The following is a 25,065-nucleotide window of genomic DNA, read 5'->3' on the forward strand; positions in this document are numbered from 1 at the left end:
AGCTCTGTGTGGCTCCCTGAGCATCCTTAGCGTTTCAGGAAGGCCCAGCCCTGGCGCACTCAGTGTATGTGCTGGCGGCCTCCGAGGGCAGGCTCCGGGCAGCCCCTTCGGGGTGGGGAGGGGCAGGCACACAGCTTGGCCAAGCCGTCAGCCAGCCAGTCAAAGGCACTGGAATCCAGAGAGTTATCCCAGAACTTTCCACAGCTCAACCCGCCTCTGTTCTCATAAAGTCTTCCTACGCGGAGATGGAACAACATGATGGATGTAAAATTTTCCCTGAAAGAAGCTTGCCGTGATGGAGGTGGTACCAACAATCTAAACAGATGAACACATCAGAGAAAACAGCGAGGAGATGGAAACGAGTTTTATTTGGTGGGATCTTAAGTGTCTACACTTGCACACCTGGAGGTCTGTGTCCTGGGAAGGAGTGAGGGCCTGGGTGCTGCGGGCACACTGGGGCAGGCCCAGCAGTCCAGGCATCGGGTCAGTCCAGGTGTTCCAGGCTCCATACCAGATGGTGTTTTTCCCTGGTGACCCACGCACCCCCCAGGCCCTCCCTTCTCCTTTCGCACTTGTCTGGCCTCCAGACACCATCCACCCTTCACAGAAGTTCAAGGCAACACACCCCTTCCCTTAGGGCTGCTCCATTTGGGCTTCTCTCTAATGCAAATGTAGGGGTTTTTTTTGCAAAATAATTTCCAGTCTAATCCAGTGGGGGTGGGGCAATGGGGGTGTGATTTCGCCTGGGGTCTTAGAACCTCCTTGGTGTCACTGAGCCCACACCAAGTGAGGACTCACTGCCCCCTCTAGGGTAGAGCCCAGGCTTAGGCCCCCAGCCATGCCACACTTACTATCATTTACTAGTGAGGCTGCCCAGACATTTCCAGTGGTAGGTTACCACTTGGTTCCCAGCCTAGAGACGTCCCTTGTCAGCCATCAGTTTTATAAGGCTGCACAGATTCTTCACTTTTCCCCATAAGCTTGACCTAGTTTTCCCATCAGGCATTTGACCAACACCTGAGAAAGTTAAGTACTCAGGAAGGGAAGCTCAGGGATGCGGGTATGGACCTTCCTTCTCAGGGCTTTCGCCTCTCAGTTGCTTTTGACGCCTGGGGACAGGCATCCTGTCATGGGGGTAGGGGGATGAAACGTTGGATCCAGATAGGGTAGATGCCGGCTCAGCCGGAGGGCTGGCAGGGTTCACATTTATGCAGAGTCTTCTGCCTGGAATCAGGACCGCTCAGCTCTGCAGGCATCTCCAGAGCACCTCTCAGGACCAGGATGGGGAGGCTGAGTCCTTCAGCCTGGCTGACATCAGCATCACCCTGAAGGTTTACACTTGATAGATCTTCGTCCACAGCCCCCAAGTCTGAGTTGTGGCATCGTGTGAGGTCCAGAAGTCTGTCTTTTTTAAAGGGAACTGGAGGCATCTCTGAATATTACTCCACATCAGGGATCTGTGGCTTGGATGCCCTGTCCCCAAGTAGAGCTCCATGACACGAGCTGGGATGCCTCTCCCACCAGGTTGCGGCTCGTCGCTGAGTGAAGGTTACAGTCAGGAGCTGGGACTTTGCTCACCTGGCTGGATGGACAGGCTTCCCAGCCAGTCTTGGACCTGCGTGACTTCTCCAGCTTCACTCGAGCTTCTGCTCTGGGTTTTGGGGACACCCTTCATGCTTCTGAGACACGTGTTAGCTGTGTACAGCCAGACTGGCCGAGACTTGTGTGAAATGCTTTTGAAATTCAATCATTATGGGCACCCCTGTGGGTCTTACTGATTTTGGGACTCTCTATTTTAAAAAATGAGGCCCAATCGGAACCTTGGTGTGGAGTGGAATTCACACCTGAAGGAGCAGAAGGCCCTGAGAAGACGCCTCGAGCCGCTTCCCTGAAGTGGCCTCGGTTCCTCCTGGGCAAAGAGTCGGGGACAGGTGAGAACTCAGCTCTCTCTGTTACTTAGAAGGTGAGAGGGTTTAATCCATGCTCTTTCATTCCTGGGCTTTAAATTGATGTACTATTTTAACTTTCGTTTCTCCCTGGAAAAAATTGTGAAAGGAGGCTGGCATTTAAAGCTGGATATTTCCATGTTAGTGTTTTGCTTTGATATCTCAATGTTGTCATCTTATTTCTCTGCAGAGCCTCACAGACGTGACACTGGACAAACTGCTGGGACCACAGTGTTTGATGGAAACAGAATAAAGGCTAGAAGTTTGGACTTAGGTGTGGTGTAGTGTAGAAACCACTGAACTGATGGAGTCTCAGAGCCACTTCAGAGTCTTCTGGGGACAAAGTCTAGACTGACCAGTGGAGTCCCATGAGGATGCTGGTGTTGGAGAATGGGCTCAGGGCAGTTGGGGGTCTCCAGGCTGGCTTCCCCCCACCTAGGGGAACAGCCACAGTATGAAATACAGTGAAAGTCGCTCAGTCGTGCCTGATTCTTTGCAACCCCATGGACTATAAGGTCCATGGAATTCTCCAGGCCAGAATACTGGAGTGGGCCGCCTTTCCCTTCTCCAGGGGATCTTTCCAATCCAGGGATCGAACCCAGGTCTCCCACATTGCAGGCAGATTTTTTACCAACTGAGCCGCAAGAGGAAGCCACATGCTGGGCTAATCAGGGGCTAATGACTGAACTAAGGGGTTTAAAGAAGAAGGACTGGGAGGCTCTTCTCGCTTTCCTGCGTAGGTTTTTCCACAGGGAGGAACAGCATCACCCAAGCATTCCAGGTCTCTTCCCACTTTCATATTCACGCCCCTCACTGAGCTTTTATCAACATTACAGGTGGCTTTTTTTATTGAAACCATTCTGTAGAGCAGTTTGGGGTTCACAGCAGAAGTCCGAGGTAGGTAAGAGATTCCCAATAAGCCTTGACCCCACACATGCCGTTACCAACATCCCCCACCAGACGGGACACTTGTTATAAGTGAGGGCCTGACACAGACATGTCATTGTCACCCAAAGGCCACACATAGTTCACAGTACAGTTCGCTCTCAGTGTGGGACATTCTATGTGTCTGGACACATTTCTGACGATAGGTATCCATCCGCCTGGTATCATACAATATATTCACTCCCCTACAAATCTCTGTGCTCCGCCTGTTCACCCCTCCCTCCCCCTCATCCCCTGACAACCACCAATTGTCTTACTGTCCCTACAGTTCTGCCTTTTCCAGAACATCATATAGTTGGAAGCCCACAGTGTGTAGCCTTTTCAGATTGTGTTCTTTCACTTGAGTAAAATGCGTATACATTCCCTTCATGTCTTTTCATGTCCTGAGAGCTCATTTCTTTTTCGTGCTGAATAACAATATTCCATCATTTAGGTTCTAACGTAGTGTATTTATCTGATCGTCTACCAAAGGGCACCTTGGCTTCTGAGATTTTGGCAATTGTGAATAAAGCATCCAGATGCTGGGCCTTCACGGGGCACCAGCTCACTACACCCCCAGGGCCGGGGCCAGCCTCACGGCTCTCTGCCTGGTTCTCCCTCTTCACTGGCCAGGAGGGCCACCGCCCAGGCCCTTGGGGACAAGATGTCTCCAGAGAACACATTTTAAGGGACACGCGTCCATCATTCTCCGGGCAGGGCCTGGTGCTTATTTGTGGCTGAGGATGTGGCTGGTTACAGCCTGCTGACCCCTTCTTGTTGTCAGATAATCCAGCTGAATGGGGTGGTGACGGGCTGGGCTGGGGTCCCAGCAGCCACCTCCTTCTCTGGGTGAGTCCCCCTCCAACACAGGCAGGACGGGGCCTTCTACATCTCTGTGTCCTTCTGTGTCCTCCCTCCTCCACACTCGAGGCTCTTTCTTGAACAATGGGACTTGTCTTCCATCCCGGAGTCCTTGACCTCTGTGCCTATGAGAGGGAGTCCTTCTCCCCTCCTCCCTAAATGTGCCGTACACTCTCTCTCCAGATCCCCTGCTGATGTCTTTAAAAGAAAGAATTCACAACCAGGAACGTGCAGAAAGGCTGAGAGGTCCCTGAGTGCTTGGAATTTATTGCCATGATGACAAGCATTTACCCTAAGTCGGGAGCAGGGGGCAGTAGGCTCCAGGTGTTCACAGCGGAGGGGCAGGTCTGCACTGATTCTCCAGAAGACACTGGGCATCGTTTGAACTCTGATACCTTTTAAAGACTCTGTATTCACTGTAATGGTTTCCTCCTGGGAAGGTTATTTTTTACCAGTTGCTTCTGCTTTTATTAATCCCCCTGAGCACACACATGAGAAAACCGACAATACAACCAACCCACCAAAAGTGGGTTCTTAGCTCTGGGCACACAGTACAGAAAGGTCGCTTCTCTTATTTCATGCAACAAGGCAGAAGGAAGAGTATTCTTAAAGTGACTTTGCAGGATGTGCTTTATTCTAAGTCAGTCCCGAACCCAAACTACAGAGGGTCAGTTATTTGGGACATATTCTAGTCCATTCAATGATTCTTCTCAGAAACTGTCCTTTAATATGGAATGAAAACTACATGTCAATCATCAATTTTTCATGCTACATTGTTATTTCATGAAGACGTTGTATGACCCATAATAATAATTTAAGAAAAGGCTGTTTGTTTATTTTCCCAAGCTCAATATACATATTTCTTTCATAATTATGAACTTAAAAAAACCCGTCTCAGATGTAAAAATGTGAATTGGAATATGTAAACTCGTTGAGAGACCTGAAAAACAGGGAAAAAAATGTCACATACTGGAAAAACCACTGCTGTGAGTCATGGAAACGGGAGGAAGCATGGGTGAGGGGGCAGAGGGGAGCTCAGACCTCAGTCAGCAAAGGCGACAGCGTCCAAGGACCCCACCTCCGCTGGGCGGCATCTCTGTCTCCCAGGTCGGGGTTTCACGGGGAGTAGGAACTCTCTGGAACCAGAAGAGCCACCAGCTGGGCCTCGGCAACACTGCGTCCATGTCTCTGTTTTGCTGCTTTTTTTTTGTTTTTCCTGAGAAGTCACTGGTGTTGAATGGAAAGATTTCGTATTACTCTTCAGTTAAGGTAAGGCAGTAAGTGTCACTAAGGTTATCTTTTTGCTTAGAATGAGGCTTATCCTTCCACTGGCATCACCATGGGTCACCGGCCCCTCCCTCTTTCCCTCTAGAAACATGTGTCAGGGCTTCAGCCCCCACTCTGCTGCATATTCGGGGTGCAGGCCCCTGGCCCCTCCCCACGCAGCATCCCCTTGGCAGCCGAGTGCCGGGCGTGGCGTTGCGATGACCTGGTTATCTCCAGGAGGGCACCGTCCACCCAGAAGAAGGTCTCTCCTTCCTCCTCCTGCTGTTCTGGGTCTCTGAGGATGAGACCTGTCAGCAACTCCTCCACAGTCAATCAGGACGCGAGACACCGTGGACTGACACAGGCGAGCAGCCCCGACTTCAGAGGAACGGAATTAACACGAAGGGTGTTTCAACAGCGCCTTGGCTCGTAGCTCTGGGGGCAAAAGGGAGCCCAGCCCTTCTGCTCCCGTCAGCACAGAGACTGTTTCTGCCAAACTGGAAACGCTTAGCTCGCAGGACAAGATTGTGCTTTTCTTTTTTTCTTTGGAAAATCCCCACGTTAACTCGGCTTGCGGTCTGTGGCCAGGGTGTCAGTTTGTTTTCTCCCTGGTCCATTTGATCATGGTTTCTGGCGACCGGTACAGGAATATTAATTTGGCATAGAGATCCTCCTCGAGCTCCAGCTCCCCGGTCTCCCGGACTAAAAAAATGTCTGTGCACAATTTCAGAATCCGATCCACGTTGGGAAGTTCTTCAAACATGATGGAGTGAGAAATCCCGCTGAAGAATTCCCGGACAAACTTCCCAATCACCAGCACCACGGAAGCGTAAAGGCCCATGATACTAGGGAAAAAAAGATGAAGAAAAAGAGGCAGAAGTAGTATCTGGCAGTTAAATATGGTTAACAGAAACACACACACACACACAGGAGAAAACATAACAACACTTTCCCTCAAATGCCACAGAGGATGTGATAGACTTACCAAAGCTTAAATTATTCCACTTTGGTGAAAACATTGACTTTTTGGCTAATGAAAAAGGTAATGCATGCTCTCTTTCTTTTTTTAAATTACACAGTACAGAATTGTAGGACTTGAAAAATCAAAGTCCTTTGAAATCTCACCTTCTGGAGACAAGCAGTGTTAACAGTTTCACGTATGAACTTCTGGTGGTTTTACTGCAGACGTCATATGCATAAGCTACATGGTGTGCATGCATGCTCAGCTGTATCCAACTCGTTGAGACCCCATGGACTATAGCCCTCCAGGCTCCTCTGTCCATGGGATTCTCCAGGCAAGAATACTGGAGAGGGTTGCCATTTCCTCCTCCAGGGGATCTTCCCCACCAAGGGATCAAACCAGTGTCTCTTGGTAGGCAGATTATTTACCATTGAGCCAGCTGGGGAAGCTACATAATATATGTGGTAGAAATGCAATTGTATCATACACACTTTCTGTATTGAGAACTTTTCCCTGCCTTTCTCAGAGATTTGTGTTTATAATAAAATTCCGAAGAGACAATGATTTCTTAAGAGGCTCTTTCTAGGAAGTGGAAAACCTCAGTGTCCTGTCGGGGGTGCCTGTTAGAGGACTGAAGCATCAGAAGGCAGAGAAGTGCATCAGGCATGTCCCAAATTGATTTCTGACCGACTCTCATCTGCTAAGGTCAGAAGGCAACATTAGCAGAAAAGAGAGAACTTGACCCCAATTTCTAGATTAAACCCCGAATTGCACCAAACTGTGTGGTAGCAGGAAGGAATAGTTAAAAAGCTGGAGATACGGCAAATATGGCTTCGGGTCCTGTGTTTGGTGGCAGGACCACCCAAGGCATTTTTTTACTTCTCTGGGACTCTGATTCCTCATCTTTTAAAACTAAGTTCCCTGTGACAAACCATAATGGAAAAGAATATGAAAAAGAAATGCATATACCTGTATAACAGTCACCTTGGTGTACAGTAGCTATTAACACAACACGGTAAATCAACTATACTTCAATAAAATTTTAAAAATATAATATGAAGAGCCAAGGATCTGTGAATTCTAATAACACAGCTATAGAATCTGAGAATTCTAGAAAGATAAAAGACTTCTGTCCTCAGCTTGGTGTGGTGCAGAGGGGGCCTCTCATGACCATCGATTGCAAAATGGCTCCTTACCCATAGCCGGCCAGGAACCCCAGGCTGGGGGGGCTGACCTTGTCGTTGAAGACCACCAGCTCCAGGGCCTGGGCTTCCTGGTTGTAGATTCTGTTCCCAGTCAAGTTGAGAACCCACCACTCACTGTTCGAGTTAGTCGCATTGTCTCTGGACAAAATGATGGTGATGTTCATGAAATTATTTTCTGGAGAAAGAGAAACATGAAATCTGGTTAGCAGGAGAGTTTAAGGATTTAATGCACTTAGTAGTTCCGGGATGGCACAAGCTGGTTGGCACTCATGGCACTGGGTTCCAGGATGAGGGCACAGGAGCATGTCGACTCTATAAGGAAAAGGAGTGGTGGGCCTGGGTGGCGGGGGGTCTCTCTTTTTCTCCAAGAGGCCAGTGCTGCTGCTACATGAGACGGCAACCACGTCACAGGGAGAAGGGGACCACGTCACCGCAGGATCTTTGCTGACAAGTCCCAACGACTAACTAGACATTTAAAAACCGCAATAACCGACTTGTGATGGAATCGACGGGCTCCTTCCTGTTAGCCCTGTTTATTGAGCATCTTCCAGGAAGAAGGTGCTGCAGGAGGGGCTGAGGGGTCACCCAGTCGCACGCAGCCTGGTCCAGTGGCAAAGGCCACCTCTCCAAGCACAGTTTATGGGCACATGGCAACCACCACAGCACCTGTACCAACAAGGTCTGTGAGCCTGGGGAGACCGCTTCTGGGTGGCTTCCCAGAGGAGGTGACCTCTGTCTGAGCTGAGTCTTGCTGGGTGAGAACTTTAATAGATGGAGCCTGACTACCAGCACTCAGTCACCCTTGGGCTGAATCACATCCCTTTCTTGCCATCTTTGTTTTTTTGTTTTTATCATGTGGCCTTTGGCATTAACACTGTAGGAGGCAATTTTCTGCCAAAGATGTGGTTGCTAATAGAAGCAAGTAAATAGGTTCTGATAAATCTGTTAATTTGTCACTCAATATAGATTTTAGTCAATCACGTTCTATATCGATGAAGAAAGGAAGATGATGAACTTGCCCTGGGTGAGTAAGTCCCTTCTTGCTGGTGGACACAGCCTGGAGCCTAGGCTTCTTGTGAACCGTGTCACATGAGAAAGAAACCTGGCAAGGAGCTTGATGGAGGCTGCAAGGGCAAACTGTAGATGTTGACTGCAAGAAAGATTAAGAACTGTTCCGAAGCGATTCCTTCTCATTCTTACCAGATAAAAGCTGCTTTATGGGTTTGGAGTTAGAGTCACTGGGTGCTTTCACGTAGTATGGATAAATCCTTTCTATGGTCCTGGAAATTAAGAAAAAAAAAAAAAGAGGTAATTAAGTTCTAGTTGTTTCGCACACTCTGTTGCTTAGTCGTGTTTGACTCTTTTCAACCCCATGGACCATAATCCACCAGGCTCCTCTGTCCATGGGATTTCCCAGGCAAGAGTACTGGAGTGGGTTGCCATTTCCTCCTCCAGGGAATCTTTCCAACCCAGGAATCAAACCTACATCTCCTGAGTCTTCTGCATTGACAGGCAGATTCTTTACCACTGCATCACCATGCAAAAATGATTGTTTTTTTTTTTTTTGCTACCTTTGACCTCATTTCAAACAAATAATGTTGAGAGTCTTCCTATAATTATGCAATGTGCAGTCATCATAATGTATTAAAATACGCTGTATTTTACATAATGTAAATACACGTAGTGTCCATTAACATCAGAAGTCTCCAAAGCTGAATAAATTCACCAGGTTCTAACCAGATGTTCAGGCCACCTCTGTACCAAGCTAATTAATGGCTTAAAGATGGCTATACAGATTTTTCCATACCTGTGACTTTTCTGAAGCAAGGGGCTATCTTTCTTGCTAAGATCCGCCCATTCTTCCAATTTTAATTTTCAGGATTTCAAAACTCTCTATAGCGGAATGGGCTGCTCCAGCTGATATGAGGATGCGGGTATAGGGAAGAGAGGACTGGCATCTGAGCTCTCAGCCCACGGCTACTCCATCTCTCTAAGTTGCTTTCTCATCAGAAAGCGATGGGGAGAGCCTGACGGGTCTCAGGGGCCCTTGGTGTTCAATGCCTGACACGGGGTACTTTCAGAACCATGTCTGAGGGTTGCATGGTGCTGGTTCTCACCCTCAGCGCTTTGACCTGGGTTGGGGCAGACGGGGGCAGACTGGAGACAGAGCTGGGCACTGGGCAGTTTGGGATTAGCAGCAGTTGTTCATTCCTGCTGGTTCTCACATGAGACTCTAACATCACAGCTTAGATGTCTAGAGTGCAGTGTCGTGTGGCAGGAGAATATATAAGATACAGCTTATATATAAGATCTTAATATAAAAGATACAGATTTTCCCCCTCAAATTTCCATCTACCCCTTTGCCTTCTCACCCCCCTCCATTAGCCAGGGATTCAGTGCCCCAGAAGAGGGGTGATGGAAGAAAAGGGTCTCCCAGTGTCTCTCCTTGGGTTTTGGTGATTATGCCAGCTGGGAATAGAGTCTGTCACCTGGAGAAGAGTTCAGTCCTCCCCAGACATGCTGGGCAGAGGGAGTGGGTGGAGAGCAGGTGGGGCTTTGATGCAGCCCATCTGGGGCTCTAAGCACAGGCTCACTAGAGTCACCCAAGTGAGCAGGTCGAGTTTCTTGCCCACCCATGTTTGCAGAGGAGACTCTGCACCAGATACACACGCCTGCTGTCACTGTGTTAACAACGATGACCAACTCACACGGGCGTCCTGGAGCTTTCTGTGTCGCCGCCAGCTATCATTTTAGCAATATTCTCTCGTGTCGCGTTTTTAAGAGGGAAAGAAAGCTTATCTGTTGCTATTTCTGCTTTTGCACCCAGACTCATGTTTCTGTGAAAGAAAAAAAGAAGAGGTCAAGGTCAGTGGTTATTCACAAATCTGCAGGTGAGATTAAAACTCCTGAAATACTCATCTCACCAAGTTTCACTGGGTCCACAATTGTCAACCCCAACCTCTCTGTCCACCTCACCTGGACATCCAGCCTCTCAGATATCCAAGGAGGCTGCAAGCACCTTCAACACCGATCACAGGTGAGGAGGAAGAGTGTGGGGACCCAAAGAGACGTGGACCTGAGCATCTAGTAGGGCTCTGAGGCACATTCTATTAGCCCAGTGATGTTGGTCTCCATGAGGACTCACAGAATCCATATTTTAAACAGAATATTCACAATGAGATGTCGCCTCACATCTATCAGGATGGCCATGATGGCCATCACTAAAGAGACGAGAGACAGCAAGTTTTGGTGAGGATGTGGGGAGAAGGGAACCCTTGTGCCCTGTTGGTGGGAATGGAAACTGGTGTAGCCACTGTGGGGAACAGTTTGATGATTCCTCAAAAAATTAAAAACAGAACTACTATAGGAGCAGTCCCACTTCTGGGTATTTTTCCAAAGAAAATGAAAACACTAACTTGAAAACATATCTGCTCCACCATGTTCACGGCAGCATTTACAATAGCCAAGATACAGAAGCAACGTCTGCATCCACATACACGAATAAAGAAGATATGACACATACACATGATGGAATGTTATTCAGGAATAAAAAGAATGAACTCTTACTCTTTGTGACAACATGGATGAACCTTGATGGCATTAGGCTAAGTGAAATAAGTCAGATAAAGACAAATACTGTATAATCTCATTTGTGTGTGGAATCTAGAAATAAAAACACAAAACCTGAACTCATAGATACAGAGAATGAATTGGTGGTTCCCAGAGGTGGTGGTGGTGGTGGTAAATGAAATGGATTATTTCATTTCAGGAATGAAAGGAAGTTAAAGCGAATGAATTTTCAGTTATAACATAATTAAGTCCTGGCTACGTAATGACCAGCATGATGACTATTTTTAATAAAACTCCATTGCATATTTGAAAATTGCTGAGTGGATCTTAAAAGTTCTCATCACAGGAGAAAATGGTTGGTAACCGTGTGGTGAGTGTTCGCTAGACACTATGGTGCCCATTTTGAAAGTACATAAGTATCAAATCACCATGTTGCTCCCTTGCAACTAGAACAATGCCACATGTCCATTATCTCAATTAAAAACAGAATGTTCGATCAGAAATTGGTTTTTAATTTTTGGGGGTGGCTCTTCAAAGGAAGGGCTAAGAAGAGCATTTTTGCCAACACTGAATTCCATGTGGGGAGTTTGGGACATTTAAAAGGAGAAAATAAGGTTAAAGAAGGAGGTCTTTAAAGTCGCAGCAGCCCTCTCCAAAATCCTTCTTTACTGTTTCCCTGTGAATTCAGATTTAAGAACGCTTTCTTATTTAGCTATCATGGTTCTCTCTTAATTCCAGCCAAGAAGCTGGTATTGTGCACACAACAAGCCTACCCCACGCCTGCCTGGAATCCTGAGAGAAACAAAGCTCATCAGCCAAGGTGCTGGGTCAGGCCCCCAAACAGCCCCACGGACACGTGGGGCTTTCGGATGCGAGGACTTCTCCTGAGATAAGTGATGTGGTGGCCACAGGCTGGCCAGAGGCTCATGTTGCAGGGGGAGGGTAGGAATATCCCTGCTCTCCCCGTCTGGGCCTGCCCAAGGGGCTCCCCCAGCTCAGGCTTAGAGAAAAGAGCCACAGAGGCTGCCCAGTGCTTGGGGCGGCAAGGGAGACTCGGGGTTCCAGGGGCTACAGGTCCTGTGTTATAAGACCAACTCAAGCTCAGGGAAATCTCATGCTTCACCTGGCTCGGTTTCATTTTATGAGTCATGACTCTATTTATTTTCTCTCCACCTCTCTCTTTTACTCACAGATCTCACTGTCAGAGGCTTTAGAGCTAAGGTTAGTAGAAAAAGGAAAATTGAGATGTTCTCACTGGGCCAATGAGTCTCAGGCAAATCACTGTTTAATAACACACAAAAACATTAGCTGTGGCATTGAATGCGTGTTACCCGAGAACTAACATAAACCCAGATCCACGTTAATCTGAGGCTTCTAACCTCCCATGCCCCCCACCCCCACCCCAAGTTCAGGTTGGGGAAAAGGGGGATATTATGCACGGAAATCCAGTAACTACCTCTGAATACTCCATGAAAAAACAACAGAGAAGCTACTATTGGGGTCCTTGAGTTCGTGTATCATTTTCTGCTTACTGGGAGGGCTGATGGTCCATAAAGAATTTGAGTTTCCTTCCAGTTCTGCGACTGTTATGTCTTCTTTTTCATAATTTTCCAGAAATTGCATAGCACCCTGTGTACACACAAACACAGCTGCATAAATAGACCACACCCCCGAGGACATGCAAGAAGGTGACTACCCTTCCCTCTATCTGGCTGTGCAGAGGGATTTTCATCCCAACAGGCTGTCTGGAGTGTTCTGGCACTAAGAGCTCAGTCACATCACCAGACCCCAGTGGTGGTGCTGCTACTCCCATGGGCATGGGTGCTGGGTCGATTCAGTCATGCCCCACTCTTTGCAACCCTATGGACTGTAGCCCGCCAGCCCCCTCTGTCCATGGGTTCTCCAGGCAAGAATACTGGAGTGGGTTGCCATGCCCTCCTCCAGGGGATCTTCCTGATCCAGTGATTGAACCCGTGTCTCTTACATGTCCTGCATTGTTGCGGGTGGGGGTGGGGAGGGAGGTTCTTTACCACTAGCGCCACCTGGGAAGGCCCCCTCCCCACAAGGCCATGGAATCACTCCAATCAAACAGCACAGAAAAATCAGATGATTTAGTGTCATCTTTTCCTTCCCACTAAAAAAAGAAATGTACCAACTATTGGGGAACATTCTTCTCATAAGAGAGACAAGTTTAATCTACCCTGGACATTGGGCCCTTCCTCACAGCTGTGTATTCCTCAAGACTAGCGCTGACAGTGGGCATTACAGGCCAATCATTTATTTTACAATGGGGAAAAGCATCTGTTTGCCCAATCACTGTACTTAAATTAAAAGTATCATTTGTAAAGCCGATTTCAACCACGAAGAGTCATGCTGTCATAGTATTAAAAGCATGGAATGCAGAGAGAAGGATGACATCAGCCACACAATTCCACCACCAGAACTTGATTCCCATTCTATACAGTTGACGATACATGCCTTAATTTTTAAAATCAATTTTAAAATAATGGCATCCTTTTACATCTCTTTCATTTTGAGAAATTTTCATGCTATGAAATCATCTTCATAATTATCATCTTATTAGAAAGGAAGTTGCTTGGAAAACCTGCCATAATTGATTCATTCAGTCCTACTTGTTGAATCCCCAAGCTGCCTGGTTCTTATGAATGTGGAGGATGCTGTCACAAGCAGGCACCTGTGGGGCTTCTCCCATATTCTGAATGACTTCCTTAGGACAGACTCCTGCAGGAGACCTCCCAGTCAAAGGGATCAATGTCTACCACGATTTAAAAACTTTAGAGATTTGAAAAGGATCAGACCTGTTGTGTTTAACATGAAGATTCTCTGAATTAGAATTATGTTTATTATCACTTATGTCCAATAATACAGACACTACATCTTAGATGATCAAAGTGGCCAGTGGCCAGGAACCTGCAGTGTAACAACTGATCATCCCCGGGAAGTCCTGCCCTCCAGCTGAGGTCGTGGCCAAGTGGTGAGTAAGGTGATGACAGTCAGCTGGCCAAGATGACAGCTGTTCACAGAGACCATCTCCATGCATCTACTTACAGTGTCCTTAGAAAAAGCTTTAATGAATTTATTAAACATTGGCTGGTCCATAACTTTCAGCTGGCTTTGCTGGGCACTCATTGTGAAAATAGGCTGGAAAACAAAGACACACGGGACGGTTACTATTTGAAATTCCTTCTGTGCATCCTGGGTTCTGAGAACAATATTAAACCGTGTATTATCCACAGCCAGTGCAAGGCTCTCTCTTCCATGTCTCCTGCACCTTAGCTCACATATTTGCAGAACTGTCAATATTCAGACAGGAGATGTGGGTCCACAGAACCTCAGTAAGTCATCCGGTGGTCAGGGAGAGGGCTGCGCTCGGCAAGGACTCACAGAGGGGTGGGGGGATGGGAGACCTGGAGGGAGGCATGGTTACCTGGTACCCGCCCAGGGTGATTGTGACTGAGACGTCCAGGGGCTGGTTGATAACCCCAGCGACGGATTTGACCAGAGACATGAAGAGTAGCGGGAACCAGACGATGCAGATGAGCAGCACGATGATCATGCCCCCCATCCCGTACTTGACCACCTTCTTCTTCTTCTGCCCCCGGGGCTGCGGGTACCTCTGCAATGGGAGGGTGGCATGCTCAGGTGGTGTCCCCAGGAGAGGCGGGCACTATGACCACAAAGTCTGCCTGGGACTGAGTCCTGAATCTGTTCAGAATGCACCCAGTCCCAGCCCTGGAACAAGGGAGGCAGCAATGCTGGGCTGTGAGGAGCCTGCTCTGTGACCCCTACAGGGTCCACTGGGCCCTGAGTGGTTTTTTCCTTAAAAGGACTCTGTGGGTTTGCTGGGGGCAGACCTGTGGACCAAGGGACCAAAGCTTCTGCTGAATAAACCCCTGGTTTTAAGGGATCAGGTGGGAGAAAGACATTTTACTTTAAATTCCTGAATATTCGAAACTGTGCCTTTCAAGGGGGTCCTCCTCCCCTTGGCGGGTGGAAAGCATTTTAACTTTGTTTGTGACACATGTTGTCAGGACCACATGTCCAAGCTGGAATCACCTCCATTTGCTGCATCAAGGGCTCCCCAGCCCAGAGCTCAGCCTGCAGGCGAGTGGAGGGCTCAGCTCTGCCATGTGTCGTGGAGGCTGCTTGGGTCTACATGCCTGTTCCATACTTAGATGCTGCTTCTACAGGACCTGTCTCCTTTCAGGGGTACTCTGGAGGCTGGACTACATATGTATGGTAAACTTTTGAAAAAATCCCTTGAATAATCATGTTGTTGTTCAGTCGCTAAGTCATGTCTGATTCTTTGTGACCCCCATGGACTGCAGCACACCAGGCTTCCCTGTCCTTCATCATCTCCCAGAGTTTGCCCAAGTTCATGTCCATTGAGTTGATCATGCCATTCAACCATCTCATCCTCTGTTGCCCTCTTCACTTTCTGCCTTCCATCTTTCCCAGCATCAGGATCTTTTCCAGGGAGTCAGCTGTTCGCATCAAGTGGCCAAAGTATTGGAGCTTCGGCTTCAGCATCAGTCCTTCCAGTGAGTATTCAGGGCTGATTTCCTTTAGGATGGATGGAATCATAATTCCATCCACATCTAAACCTTAAAATCCAACCTAGCAGAATGAGCAGATATTTTCACTTTAATTTCCTTTGCACAAAGAGGTTGCCTCCTCTGTGTCTCATTGAAGAGTGGCCCACAGGGTGAACCCGAGTCTCAGACACCTGGACCACTTTCCTCCAGCACATCTCACCCCCTCCTGCTCCCAGATGAGCCATTTCAGAACGACTGTGTGGTCCAGCACCGTGTCACCTCTTCTCACAACAACACAACAAGCACCTGCCAGAAGAAGAATCATCTGGAGGCTCTTCTCGCTATGGCAGCAGCAGGTCCAGACTCCTAACTCCAGCAGGGTGAAGTCAATGGGGTGTTCATAGGTCCAGGTGGGTTCTGCCTCATTTATTGGGCCACAAAACTTGCAGAAGTTCCTATCAGTCTTATAACCGGCCTGTATCTAAAAGACACAAATACGGCTGAGGCACTGCTATTGGCTTACTTTTTCCGACTCCCGCCAACACTTGAGGATGAAGATGTGAGCATAGATGTCCTCCACACAGATCCAGCTGGACAGGCTCAGGGTCGTGTCTGTCCACACCCAGTCCATCACAGCCCTCAGCTCCGTAAGGAAAGGGACAAGGCGGAACCTGTGGAAACCAAGTCTTGTTAGAAGGACAGCTGTGGACTGGCCCCATCGGCGGACAATCTTGCAGGCTCATGGAGGTCCTGACTGTCACTGTTACTATAAAAATTCAACATGGAATACAACTGCTTTTCATTATCAGTCCGTTAAGGAATGGTATTTGCCTTTTCCTCTTTTTTTTTTTTGGCTGATGGTTTTAAAAAACTTTTATAAATACATTTGAAAGTGTCTTCAATTTCTTTAAGTCTTACAGTTATGGTTTTCTTCGTATAAAACTTAAACTTCTTTGGCTAAATTTATCTTGAAGTATTTTATTATTTTTGATGCTCTTGTGAATGGGAGTGTGCTGTGTGCTCAGCTGCTCAGTGGTGTCTGACTCTTTGCAATCCCATGGACTGAAGTTCGCCAGGTTCCTCTGTCCATGGGACTCTCCAGGCACAAATACTGGAGTGGGTTGCCCTGCACTCCTCCAGGGGATCTTCCCAACCCAGGGATTGAACCCATATCTCTTGCATCTCCCACACTGGAGCAGGGAGGAGAGGGGGAGAGTCTTTACCACTAGCGCCACCTGGGAAGGCTCCCCTCCTGCCATGGCCACAGAATCACTCCCCAACCCTGGCTGCCCCCCCATACTCCTACTGCCCCCGGCCCCCCATACTCTGCGCGTGGCCAGGATGGCACCGAGCACCCTCACCCCTGGAACAGGAAGAGGTTGACGTAGTTGTAGCTCTTGGTGAGGAAGTTGCCGAGGACCCGAGTTGGGTAGCCGCAGCGGATCTGGTAGGCGGACAGCCCGAAGTACACGCACTTGACGAAGTACCACAGCTGCGCAACCAGGTTCTGGCTGAACTTCCTGGGCGAGAAAACAGAAAAGTACAGGGTGGGATGCTCTTCGGGTACAGAAAGACACCAGTTAGGGTGAGAGAAAAGCCTACTCTTCCCTCTGGCTTCTAAAGGCAGGTCCTTATCACAGACGTCTCAGCCGCATTTGGTTGGCAGGAGTCATTCCTAAGCTAATGACATCCTCCAAAGCTGGGAGAGCAGTGTGGTCACCCGAAGAATGCCCCCAGACCCCACTCTAAGATGGGCATGTCCTCACCCCAAGAACCTGAGAATGCATGACCTTCCTTGGCCAAGAGGACTTGACACGCTAGGGTTGGGGACCTGGGGTCGGGAAGAAGTATAGCTGCCCAGGGGGCCCCACAAACAGGCCTTAGCCGGACAGCCTTGCTCGGCTGTGGGCAGGAGACGTGGCAAGGAAGAGATACAGGGTTGGAGAAGGAGGAGGAGACCCTGAGCATCTCTGGAAGCTAGAAGAGGTCAAAAGATGGATTCTCCAGGGACTCTCCAGAAAGGACCGTCGTCCCGCCCACATCGTAATTTCAGTCCAGTGAGGCCTGGGTCTGCCCCCTGGCCTGCAAAGCTGTAAGACAATGCACTTGCATTTAACCCTGACTTTGCAGTGGTACTGATTAACCCCTATCCTCTCCTTCCCTATGCGCTTATCCTTACAAAACATTTCCTTCCCCTATGGGTTCCAGGAAAGTGCCCCCACAGCTCCAGTTCCCAAGGCCTCACCTCTCGGTCACGCCAGGCAGGATGAAGAACATCCAGAAGTGAATCCCAAACACCAGGATGACCTGGAAGATGACCTTTCCTAGGACAGTCTTCCTGAGGTAGAGCGCCCGGTCCACCACCATGGTCCCGAACTGAATGAGCACCATCACCAGGAAGGGCCCCGGCACCTGGTCCTCGGACAGCGAGGACGTGATGTCGGCCGCAGCCGAGTGTTTCTGGGGAGGAGACCGCAGGCTCAGTCCTGGACGCACCCACAGGACAGCATCGCTCATCCCCGCGGTGTGGTGGCCTCGGTCCCCCACCTACCCCGAAGGCCCAGAAGCCGAAGACAATGATGACGAAGTCCACAGTGTCCGCCAGGAACATAAGCACGTACACATCGGTGACGGCGCTGTAGTCAGGGTGGATGAGGTCGTAGAAGAACTGCCTGATGGGCACGTAGAGCTGCAGGGTCCTAGGGGACAGACGCCCAGTGTGGGCTGGGTGGAAATGCAGGACCCCCAGAGACCCCGTCACTCTGCCCTCTGCTGCCCTCCCGCACAGCTTGCCCTCCCCTGCTCCGGCCTCAGGACACTTCGCTGGGGGCAGGGGCCCCTGCTCTGCCACAGACTCTGCACAAGTTCACAGCTTCTCTCCGGAAGCATAACGGAACGGTAGCCCCGGAAACGAGGGGCTGGTTTGTGCCCTGATTCAGTTGCTCTCCACCTGTGAGACTTGGATCCTGCTACTGAGCCCTGTATGCTTTCCTCTTCTGTAAAAGGTGTAACGAGACCCGAGGGACAGGGCTGCGGTGAGAGTGACAGGACCCCGTGGTCCTGCTGGCCCCGGTAGATGCCAGGAGCCCCCTCTCCTCCCCTTTCCGCCCTTGTCCCCAGGGCCAGGCATCATCCTGGGCTCTGGGGCTCAGCCTCCTTCATCCCTGTGCTTCCACTCTGGCTGTCTGCCAAGCCTCTGTCCCTTCTCTTCATGGTCCGTAATTCAAGACCATGTCCAGGTGAGCACAGCCCTTGGTCTCAGAGCTCAGGCTCAGGACCAGCCTTGAGGCACCGGCCCTGTTTTCACTCCCGTCTGCCGCCGGTCTGCCTCCCTGATACCTGGGAGGGGGGCCCTGTGACCTTGGCTGGTGACCCTGGGCTGCATGAAGGACAAACCACTTCTTGAATGCACCTCGGCTTCCCTCTAGAGGGTGAGCATATCTCTGAGAACCTTCTGATTTGACTTCACTGCCTGTCTGGTTGGACTCATTCATGTGCCTGGAATTATATACCATGAGCTAGTGTGTTTAGAAGTGCAATGGATATAAAAATGAATCATCCTATTGGAAAGTGATTCTTGAAAGCAATATCATGGTGGGGCATTTTGTTCTGCCCAAAGCTGATGACACTTTTGATGGGAGAGGTCACTTCTCAAGCATGTTGCCTTGGGCTGTTGCTGAGGAAGTGCCCCCAGTCCCCAGGTATCCTCACTCATTCACTCACTTCTTTATGGTAAAGGCTTTTGCTTTGATTAAGTGTTCCTGCAACTTCTCCATGTAAAGTTCCCGTCTGCTCTTCTGCTTGACGCTCACGACGCTGCTTCCTTTCTGGCTGCTGTTCCGGGTGCTCGTGCTGCCTGGAGACAAGAAGGAACTGAGACGCGCCCTGAGTTGTGCGTCTGTTGCCGTTAACTGTCGCAGAAGCCCACCAGCTCCAAGGCAGAGGGACAGTTGGAGGCTGGTTAGAGGGCAAGATGCACAGAAGCCTGTAAGAACAGCGGCAGAGAACTTGGGATCTGCACCCCCTACTCTAGTTCCATGGCCAAAGGCGTCCGTGGGCTTTCACACCCACCTGCCTCCTTCCTGGGTGGCTGTGGGACCTCTGTCCCAGGAAGAATTAGACTGGGGAGCAGTTTTCTCCTGCTCAGTGGGGTCCCAGGTTTTGGTTGTGGGTCTTCTAGCCCAGGTCCAGGACCATGCCTTTTTTCAGGACCAAACTTCTCTAACTGTAAAACCAATATGAGATGGCCTGCCAGTGTTGGCCAGAGAAAAGATGAATACAGAGGGTCTGGAGAGCTGCAGACAGGAGTGCTGGCAACACAAAAGCGCAGTTACCCCAAGAGGGGTGACGCACGTGTATTTTCCTGTCACTGGCTGTTCGGTAAGAAATTAGTAACTAACGTGGGAAAAAACTAGGTGGTTTGACTTAAAGTTTCTATTGATTAAATCTAAGTGCACTTTCAAAATAAATTGTGATGCACAGCATTCTGGGCACACCCGGCAGAATCTCTGGGTATGATTGACAACTACCCTGTGTCCGACACTCACTAGGTACGAGGCAGCGTGCTGGTCACTTTTCACCAACACCTGAAACCTTTGTCCTAGGTGGGGGTTGGAGAATTCAGACAGACACCCTAGACAGGGATGTGAGCGCCCCAGGCCACACAGCTCAGCCAGGATTTGAACTTTGTCTGGTTACAAAGTACATTCATTTCACATCGCAGTATCTGCTGCCTTGACAGCACGCAGCTCCCTTGCCCCTGACCCCTGGCACCAGGGAGTAACTCTGCTCAGGGGTCCTTAGAGCGACACCACGCAGCAATACCTCTCTTGGACCTATTGGAGGAAAAGCTGGACCCCTGTGATGTCTGGGAGCCGCTGCTGGAGCGCTTCCTCCGGACGGCAGCCGGCTGCTCGGGGAAGGTCACGTGCACTGACTCCACGGACGCGGCCAGGTTGATGGACTTGAGCGAGTCAGAGGAGGCCCTCCTGCCATGGCCGAGGGACAGCTCGTCGTCTGAGTCCACTTTGTCTGAGCCGCTGTCCACGATGTCGTCTTCATCCCAGAGGCCGTGACACTGAGGAGGCAGGAAAGGGACAGCTCAGTCCGCTGTCCAGACAGAGGCTGGGACTCAGCCCCGTGACATCCAGGCCACCAGCGTGTCCCTCAGGATCGGAAACCACACGTCGAACGGGGCGACGGCAGCCAACGACCCTGCTGGACAGAGGAGACTGCTAGGAGAGCACGACCTAAGTGTTCCCACCGAACACCGACCAACAGGCAGGAGAGGAAGTGGTGGATGTGTTAACTAACCAGACGGGGGTCCTTTCACCATATACACGCTTATCAAGTCACCACATATACACTTCTGATACCTTACAATTTCACTGGCCAATTATACATCAACAAAGGATCTTTCAGTTAAAGCTATGGTTTTTCCAGTAGTCATGTACAGATTTGAGAAGGCTGAATGTCAAAGAATTGACACTTTCAAACTGCGTTGCTGGAAAAGACTCTTGAGGGTTCCCTGGACACCAAGGAGATCAAACTAGTCAATCCTAAAGGAAATCAACTCTGAATATTCATTGGAAGGATTGATGCTGAAACTGAAACTCCAATACTTTGGCCACCTGATGGGAAGAGCTGATTCATTAGAAAAGACCCTGATTGAGGGCAAGAAGAGAAGAAAGTGACAGATGAGATGGTCTGATGGCATCACTGACTCAACGGACACAAATCTGAGCAAACTCCAGGAGATAGTGAAGGACAGGGGAGTCTGGTGTGCTATAGTCCACGGGGTCACAAAGAGTTGGACATGACTTAGCAACTGGACGACAATACATCAACAAAGCTGAAATTTTTTTAAAAAAGATTAGAAAACCAAAGCAAGTTCAGGGATCCTAAGAAAGCTTATTATCTACCTATATGTACGTTTGCAAACTCATCACACCCCAGTGACTCACGAAAGACTCCCCCCCGCCTCCCCAAGCCAAATGGAGCATTAGGGACTGGCAGTTTGCAAGGTTACAGAAGGCAGAGGGAAGATCTTGGTCATAGTCCACATAGGTAAAAGCCTGTGTGAAACAGCCCAGCAAGTGGGATAGAGGTCAAACACACATTTACACGTATGTGTGTGTGCATGTATGTGTGTGTTGCAGCCTGGCGGAGCAGAGACCAGAACCTGTCCCATGACTTGAGGGTGCGGCAAACTGCGCCCTTGTGATTGTCCTGGTAAGCATACTGAATGGACATTCTTGGGGCGGACGTGGTCTCTGCTCCACTTCACTGCATACCCCTGCGTCCATCCCCATGAAAACAAAACAAGATGTTCCTGATCAACAGCAGAGCCTTTGCTAATCAAACTCCCCAGTATAGCTATTCCCTGATGATCTCATGTGACTTTTGCCAATAAAAGTGTGGGCTGAAAGGAGCCATTTTGTCCTTCTGTCATGGACAGCAAGAGGGCTCCTTGACTCCCGCTTGCCAAATTATATATGTCTGTCTTTCCATTACTCGCTCACCCCTGTTTCAGGTCTTTCTCACTCGCTGTGCTGGGCGTGGCATGTGTGTGCCTTAACTTAGTTCAAGCTTGTTCTGAAAAGGAACTAACAAAGATACTACTTGATAAAATGAATGTAAGACATGTTATATCAATACAAGGAGACACAGTTAAAACAAGAGAAGGAAAGTGAGATTCTGACCATAGGCATATCAATACATCCAAGGCATGCTGTATGACAATCTCTAACGTGTAGACTTAAGTAGCGTATCACAGGTTCAGCTTATATTTCACAGTGTTTGAGACAAGGAACCCCACAGATGCTCAGCAGGATGACAGGATGTGCAGATCCCAAGAAAGTTACCCTGCAGACCCGTCTTCCCAGAGCAATGCAGGTATGGCTTTCTCAGAAGCGGCCTCTCTGGGAGCACAGCTTAGGATCCCAAGGCCTATGCATTGGGCAGTCTCTCACTAAACCAGGGGTTTCAGAGCAAAAACCATGAGAAAAGCAATGCTCCTAAATGGGGGTGGGCCAAGGTCAGGCTGGAGAGGAGACCTCAAATTCTAGCCCCCCAGTGATCTGCCTTCAACTCAGGCAAGACTTGGTGGATCCAGTGGTAAGAACCACACACCTTTCAGGCAATTCCCACAAACACGAGATAATCAGGGTGCCTTCATCCCAGGGTGGGCTTCACAGGTGGCACTATTGGTAAAGAACCTGCCTGCCAATACAGGAGACATAAGAGGTGTGGGTTCGATCCTTGAGTCAGAAAGATTCCCTGGAGGAGGGATTGGCAACCCACTGCAGTATTCTTGCCTGGAGAATCCCGTGGACAGAGAAGCCTGGAGGGTTATAGGCCATAGGGTCGCAGAAGAGTCAGACATGACTAAAGCAACTTACAATGCATGCGTGCATCCCAGAGTAGAAATAGGGGGAAATTTCCCCCAATTGATCACAAACTCCATTATTGAGTACACAGTGTTGAGAAAACAAATGAACAAAACTGTTAACAAAGAAAACAAGCGCACACAGACAGACCTCGCCCGTGGCCCCCAGCCCCTCGCGATCCCAGCGCTGCGTGCTTGGGGACAGCCCGGGGGTGGTGGGCGGGCAGTACGATCCCAGCGCTGGGTGCTTGGGGACAGCCCAGGGCTGGTGGGCGGGCAGTACCTTTAGGATGGAGCGGTGGAAGAAGAGCGCCAGCAGCTGGATGAGGTCGTAGAGCACGTAGGCGTCCTTCTTCTCCACCCCGATGATGTTGGGTGGGTGGTAAGGCTTGTCCTTGTTCAGTTCCACATTCTTGTTCCAGGGGAAGAACCCAAATTGGAAGAAGTACTTGACCACAATGGCCACCTGCACAGATGTGAGAAATCAGAATAAATGATGCCCTTTAAGAATAGTTCTAGATGAGGAACAGTGATACAAAACTTATGGGGAAAAGTCTCAGTTCTGGTGCTGGGAATGCACACAGCATGTGGAATAACGAATTCTCCTTCCACAGATACTGACTTCAGGACAAGGCCAGAACCACACCTCCAGGGCCTGTGACTACAGACACATCGGGGCCGTGGAGGTTATTCCTGACTTGGCTCAAATGACTTCTGCTATTGTCAGGGAGTGGGCTAGTTTCTGGGCTTCCCAGGTGGCACCAGTGATAAAGAACCCACTTGCCAATGCAGGAGAAATAAGAGATGTGGGTTTGATCCCTGGGTTGGGAAGGTCCCCTGGAGAAGAGATTGGCAACCCATTTCAGTATTCTTGCCTGGAGAATTCCATGGACAGAGGAGTCTGGAGGATTACAGTCTATAATGTCACAGAGTTAGACATGACTGAAGTGACTTAGCATGCATGCAAGGGCTAGTTTGTGCTGATTCAGTTAGATACTTATACGAATATTCAGCTATTAAATGAGGTCATTAGGACAAATGTGAACAGCAGGATCTTTATTCTGCAAGTATGGCTTTAGTTTGTAATCTTTAGGAGAAAACTGCACAGGCACTATAGATAGTTTTCACTTTATTCTGCTCTCTTTCCTCTCAGCATTTTATTGCTCACTGGAAGTTCTCCTCAAAAAGAAATAAAAGCAAATGAAACAAAACCTTGCCAGCCCAGGGTATAAACGTGGAGATGTTTGTAGAGATTGACTCTGAAACACTCCTCCAATGTCTATATCATCAGGGTTAATTGCATCCAACTGTATTTCAAGTGTTCACTGTACTGTTTGATCCAATGTCCACTCACTGACCATTCATGGCCCTGGCACCGTGCCTGTGTCTGCCTCGTACTTACCGTCTTGCTGGTCAATATCACAGGGCAAAAAAAAAAAATCACAGGGCAGACACCAGACCTCAAAAGCCTCCCCCACCACTCACCAGCTGGATAAAGTGAAAGTGTTAGTCACTCAGTTGTGTCTGACTCTTTGCAACCCCATGGACTGTGGCCCCCCAGTCTCCTCTGTCCATGAGATTCTCCAGGCAAGAATACTGGAGTGGGTAGCCATTTCCTTCTCCAGGCAATCTTCCCAAGCCAGGGATCAAACCTGGGTCTCATGCATTGCAGGCAGATTGTTGACCGAATGAGCCATCAGGGAAGCCCACTTTGGGCCAATTATTTAATCTCATAAAGGCTGTTCCTTATTCCTTTTTTATGGAATGATATCAGCTTCTATGTTGTGTGAGGTGTGAGATGTGAAAAGACAACTATAGTTCTCAGCACCAACAACTGCTGGTTATAATCACATGCTGACCTAAGACGATTCTCTAACTGACTATTTACATGAAGCAGGGGTCAGGCAGGTCCACTGGAGGGACGCCTACCTCCGTGTAGACGATGGCCATCATCCAGAAGCGCCTGCTGGGCCGGGGGACGGACAGCATGGCCCAGAGGAAGATGAGGATGGGCAGCACGAGGGTAATCATGGAGGCGGAGACCATGTGGTTGAGGATGATGACAAAGTAGCACACCATCTCGGAGCGGGCCACCAGCGTGTTGTACAGTGCGTAGAAGAGCAGCAGGAAGCGAGGCTGCCCCACGTAGAACTTCTCTGACTCCTCCAGCTCGTCGTCATGGAACATCCTGCCAGAACACTGGCCTCAGTTCCTCCCTGGCACTGATTCCACGTGGCGAGACCTTGCCCACCCCTCCCTGCTGCCTGGGTCCCCAGGCGTCCTGTGCTGTCAACCTCCTGTCATGTTACAGAGACAGAGGTGAGCACGCATGTGGCTCTAAATGTCTGGGGGGACCTTTTCCACGTGGTCTCTGCACCCAGTAGCCCAG

General features: G+C 49.3%; 1 protein-coding gene across 3 annotated transcripts in view; it reads right to left on the reverse strand.

Annotated features, from left to right (window-relative positions):
* Positions 1 to 4,488: 4,488 nt before the first annotated feature.
* The window catches only part of PIEZO2 (piezo type mechanosensitive ion channel component 2), a 251,309-nt gene continuing 230,732 nt past the window's right edge, over positions 4,489 to 25,065 (reverse strand). For all 3 annotated transcript variants that reach the window (XM_027525524.1, XM_027525522.1, XM_027525523.1), the window contains 15 exons: positions 24,606 to 24,864; positions 22,960 to 23,142; positions 20,114 to 20,366; positions 19,013 to 19,145; positions 17,841 to 17,988; positions 17,535 to 17,749; positions 16,651 to 16,809; positions 15,813 to 15,960; positions 14,182 to 14,370; positions 13,803 to 13,895; positions 12,190 to 12,362; positions 9,872 to 10,000; positions 8,364 to 8,443; positions 7,155 to 7,338; positions 4,489 to 5,842 (listed from right to left, as the gene is read on the reverse strand). In XM_027525524.1, the coding sequence (XP_027381325.1) occupies positions 5,590 to 5,842; positions 7,155 to 7,338; positions 8,364 to 8,443; positions 9,872 to 10,000; positions 12,190 to 12,362; positions 13,803 to 13,895; positions 14,182 to 14,370; positions 15,813 to 15,960; positions 16,651 to 16,809; positions 17,535 to 17,749; positions 17,841 to 17,988; positions 19,013 to 19,145; positions 20,114 to 20,366; positions 22,960 to 23,142; positions 24,606 to 24,864 (2,599 nt within the window). In that variant the 3' untranslated portion in view covers positions 4,489 to 5,589. The remainder of the gene's footprint in view (positions 5,843 to 7,154; positions 7,339 to 8,363; positions 8,444 to 9,871; positions 10,001 to 12,189; positions 12,363 to 13,802; positions 13,896 to 14,181; positions 14,371 to 15,812; positions 15,961 to 16,650; positions 16,810 to 17,534; positions 17,750 to 17,840; positions 17,989 to 19,012; positions 19,146 to 20,113; positions 20,367 to 22,959; positions 23,143 to 24,605; positions 24,865 to 25,065) is intronic.

Source organism: Bos indicus x Bos taurus, chromosome 24 (genome assembly GCF_003369695.1).
Source record: "Bos indicus x Bos taurus breed Angus x Brahman F1 hybrid chromosome 24, Bos_hybrid_MaternalHap_v2.0, whole genome shotgun sequence".
NCBI classification, from domain to species: domain Eukaryota; kingdom Metazoa; phylum Chordata; class Mammalia; order Artiodactyla; family Bovidae; genus Bos; species Bos indicus x Bos taurus.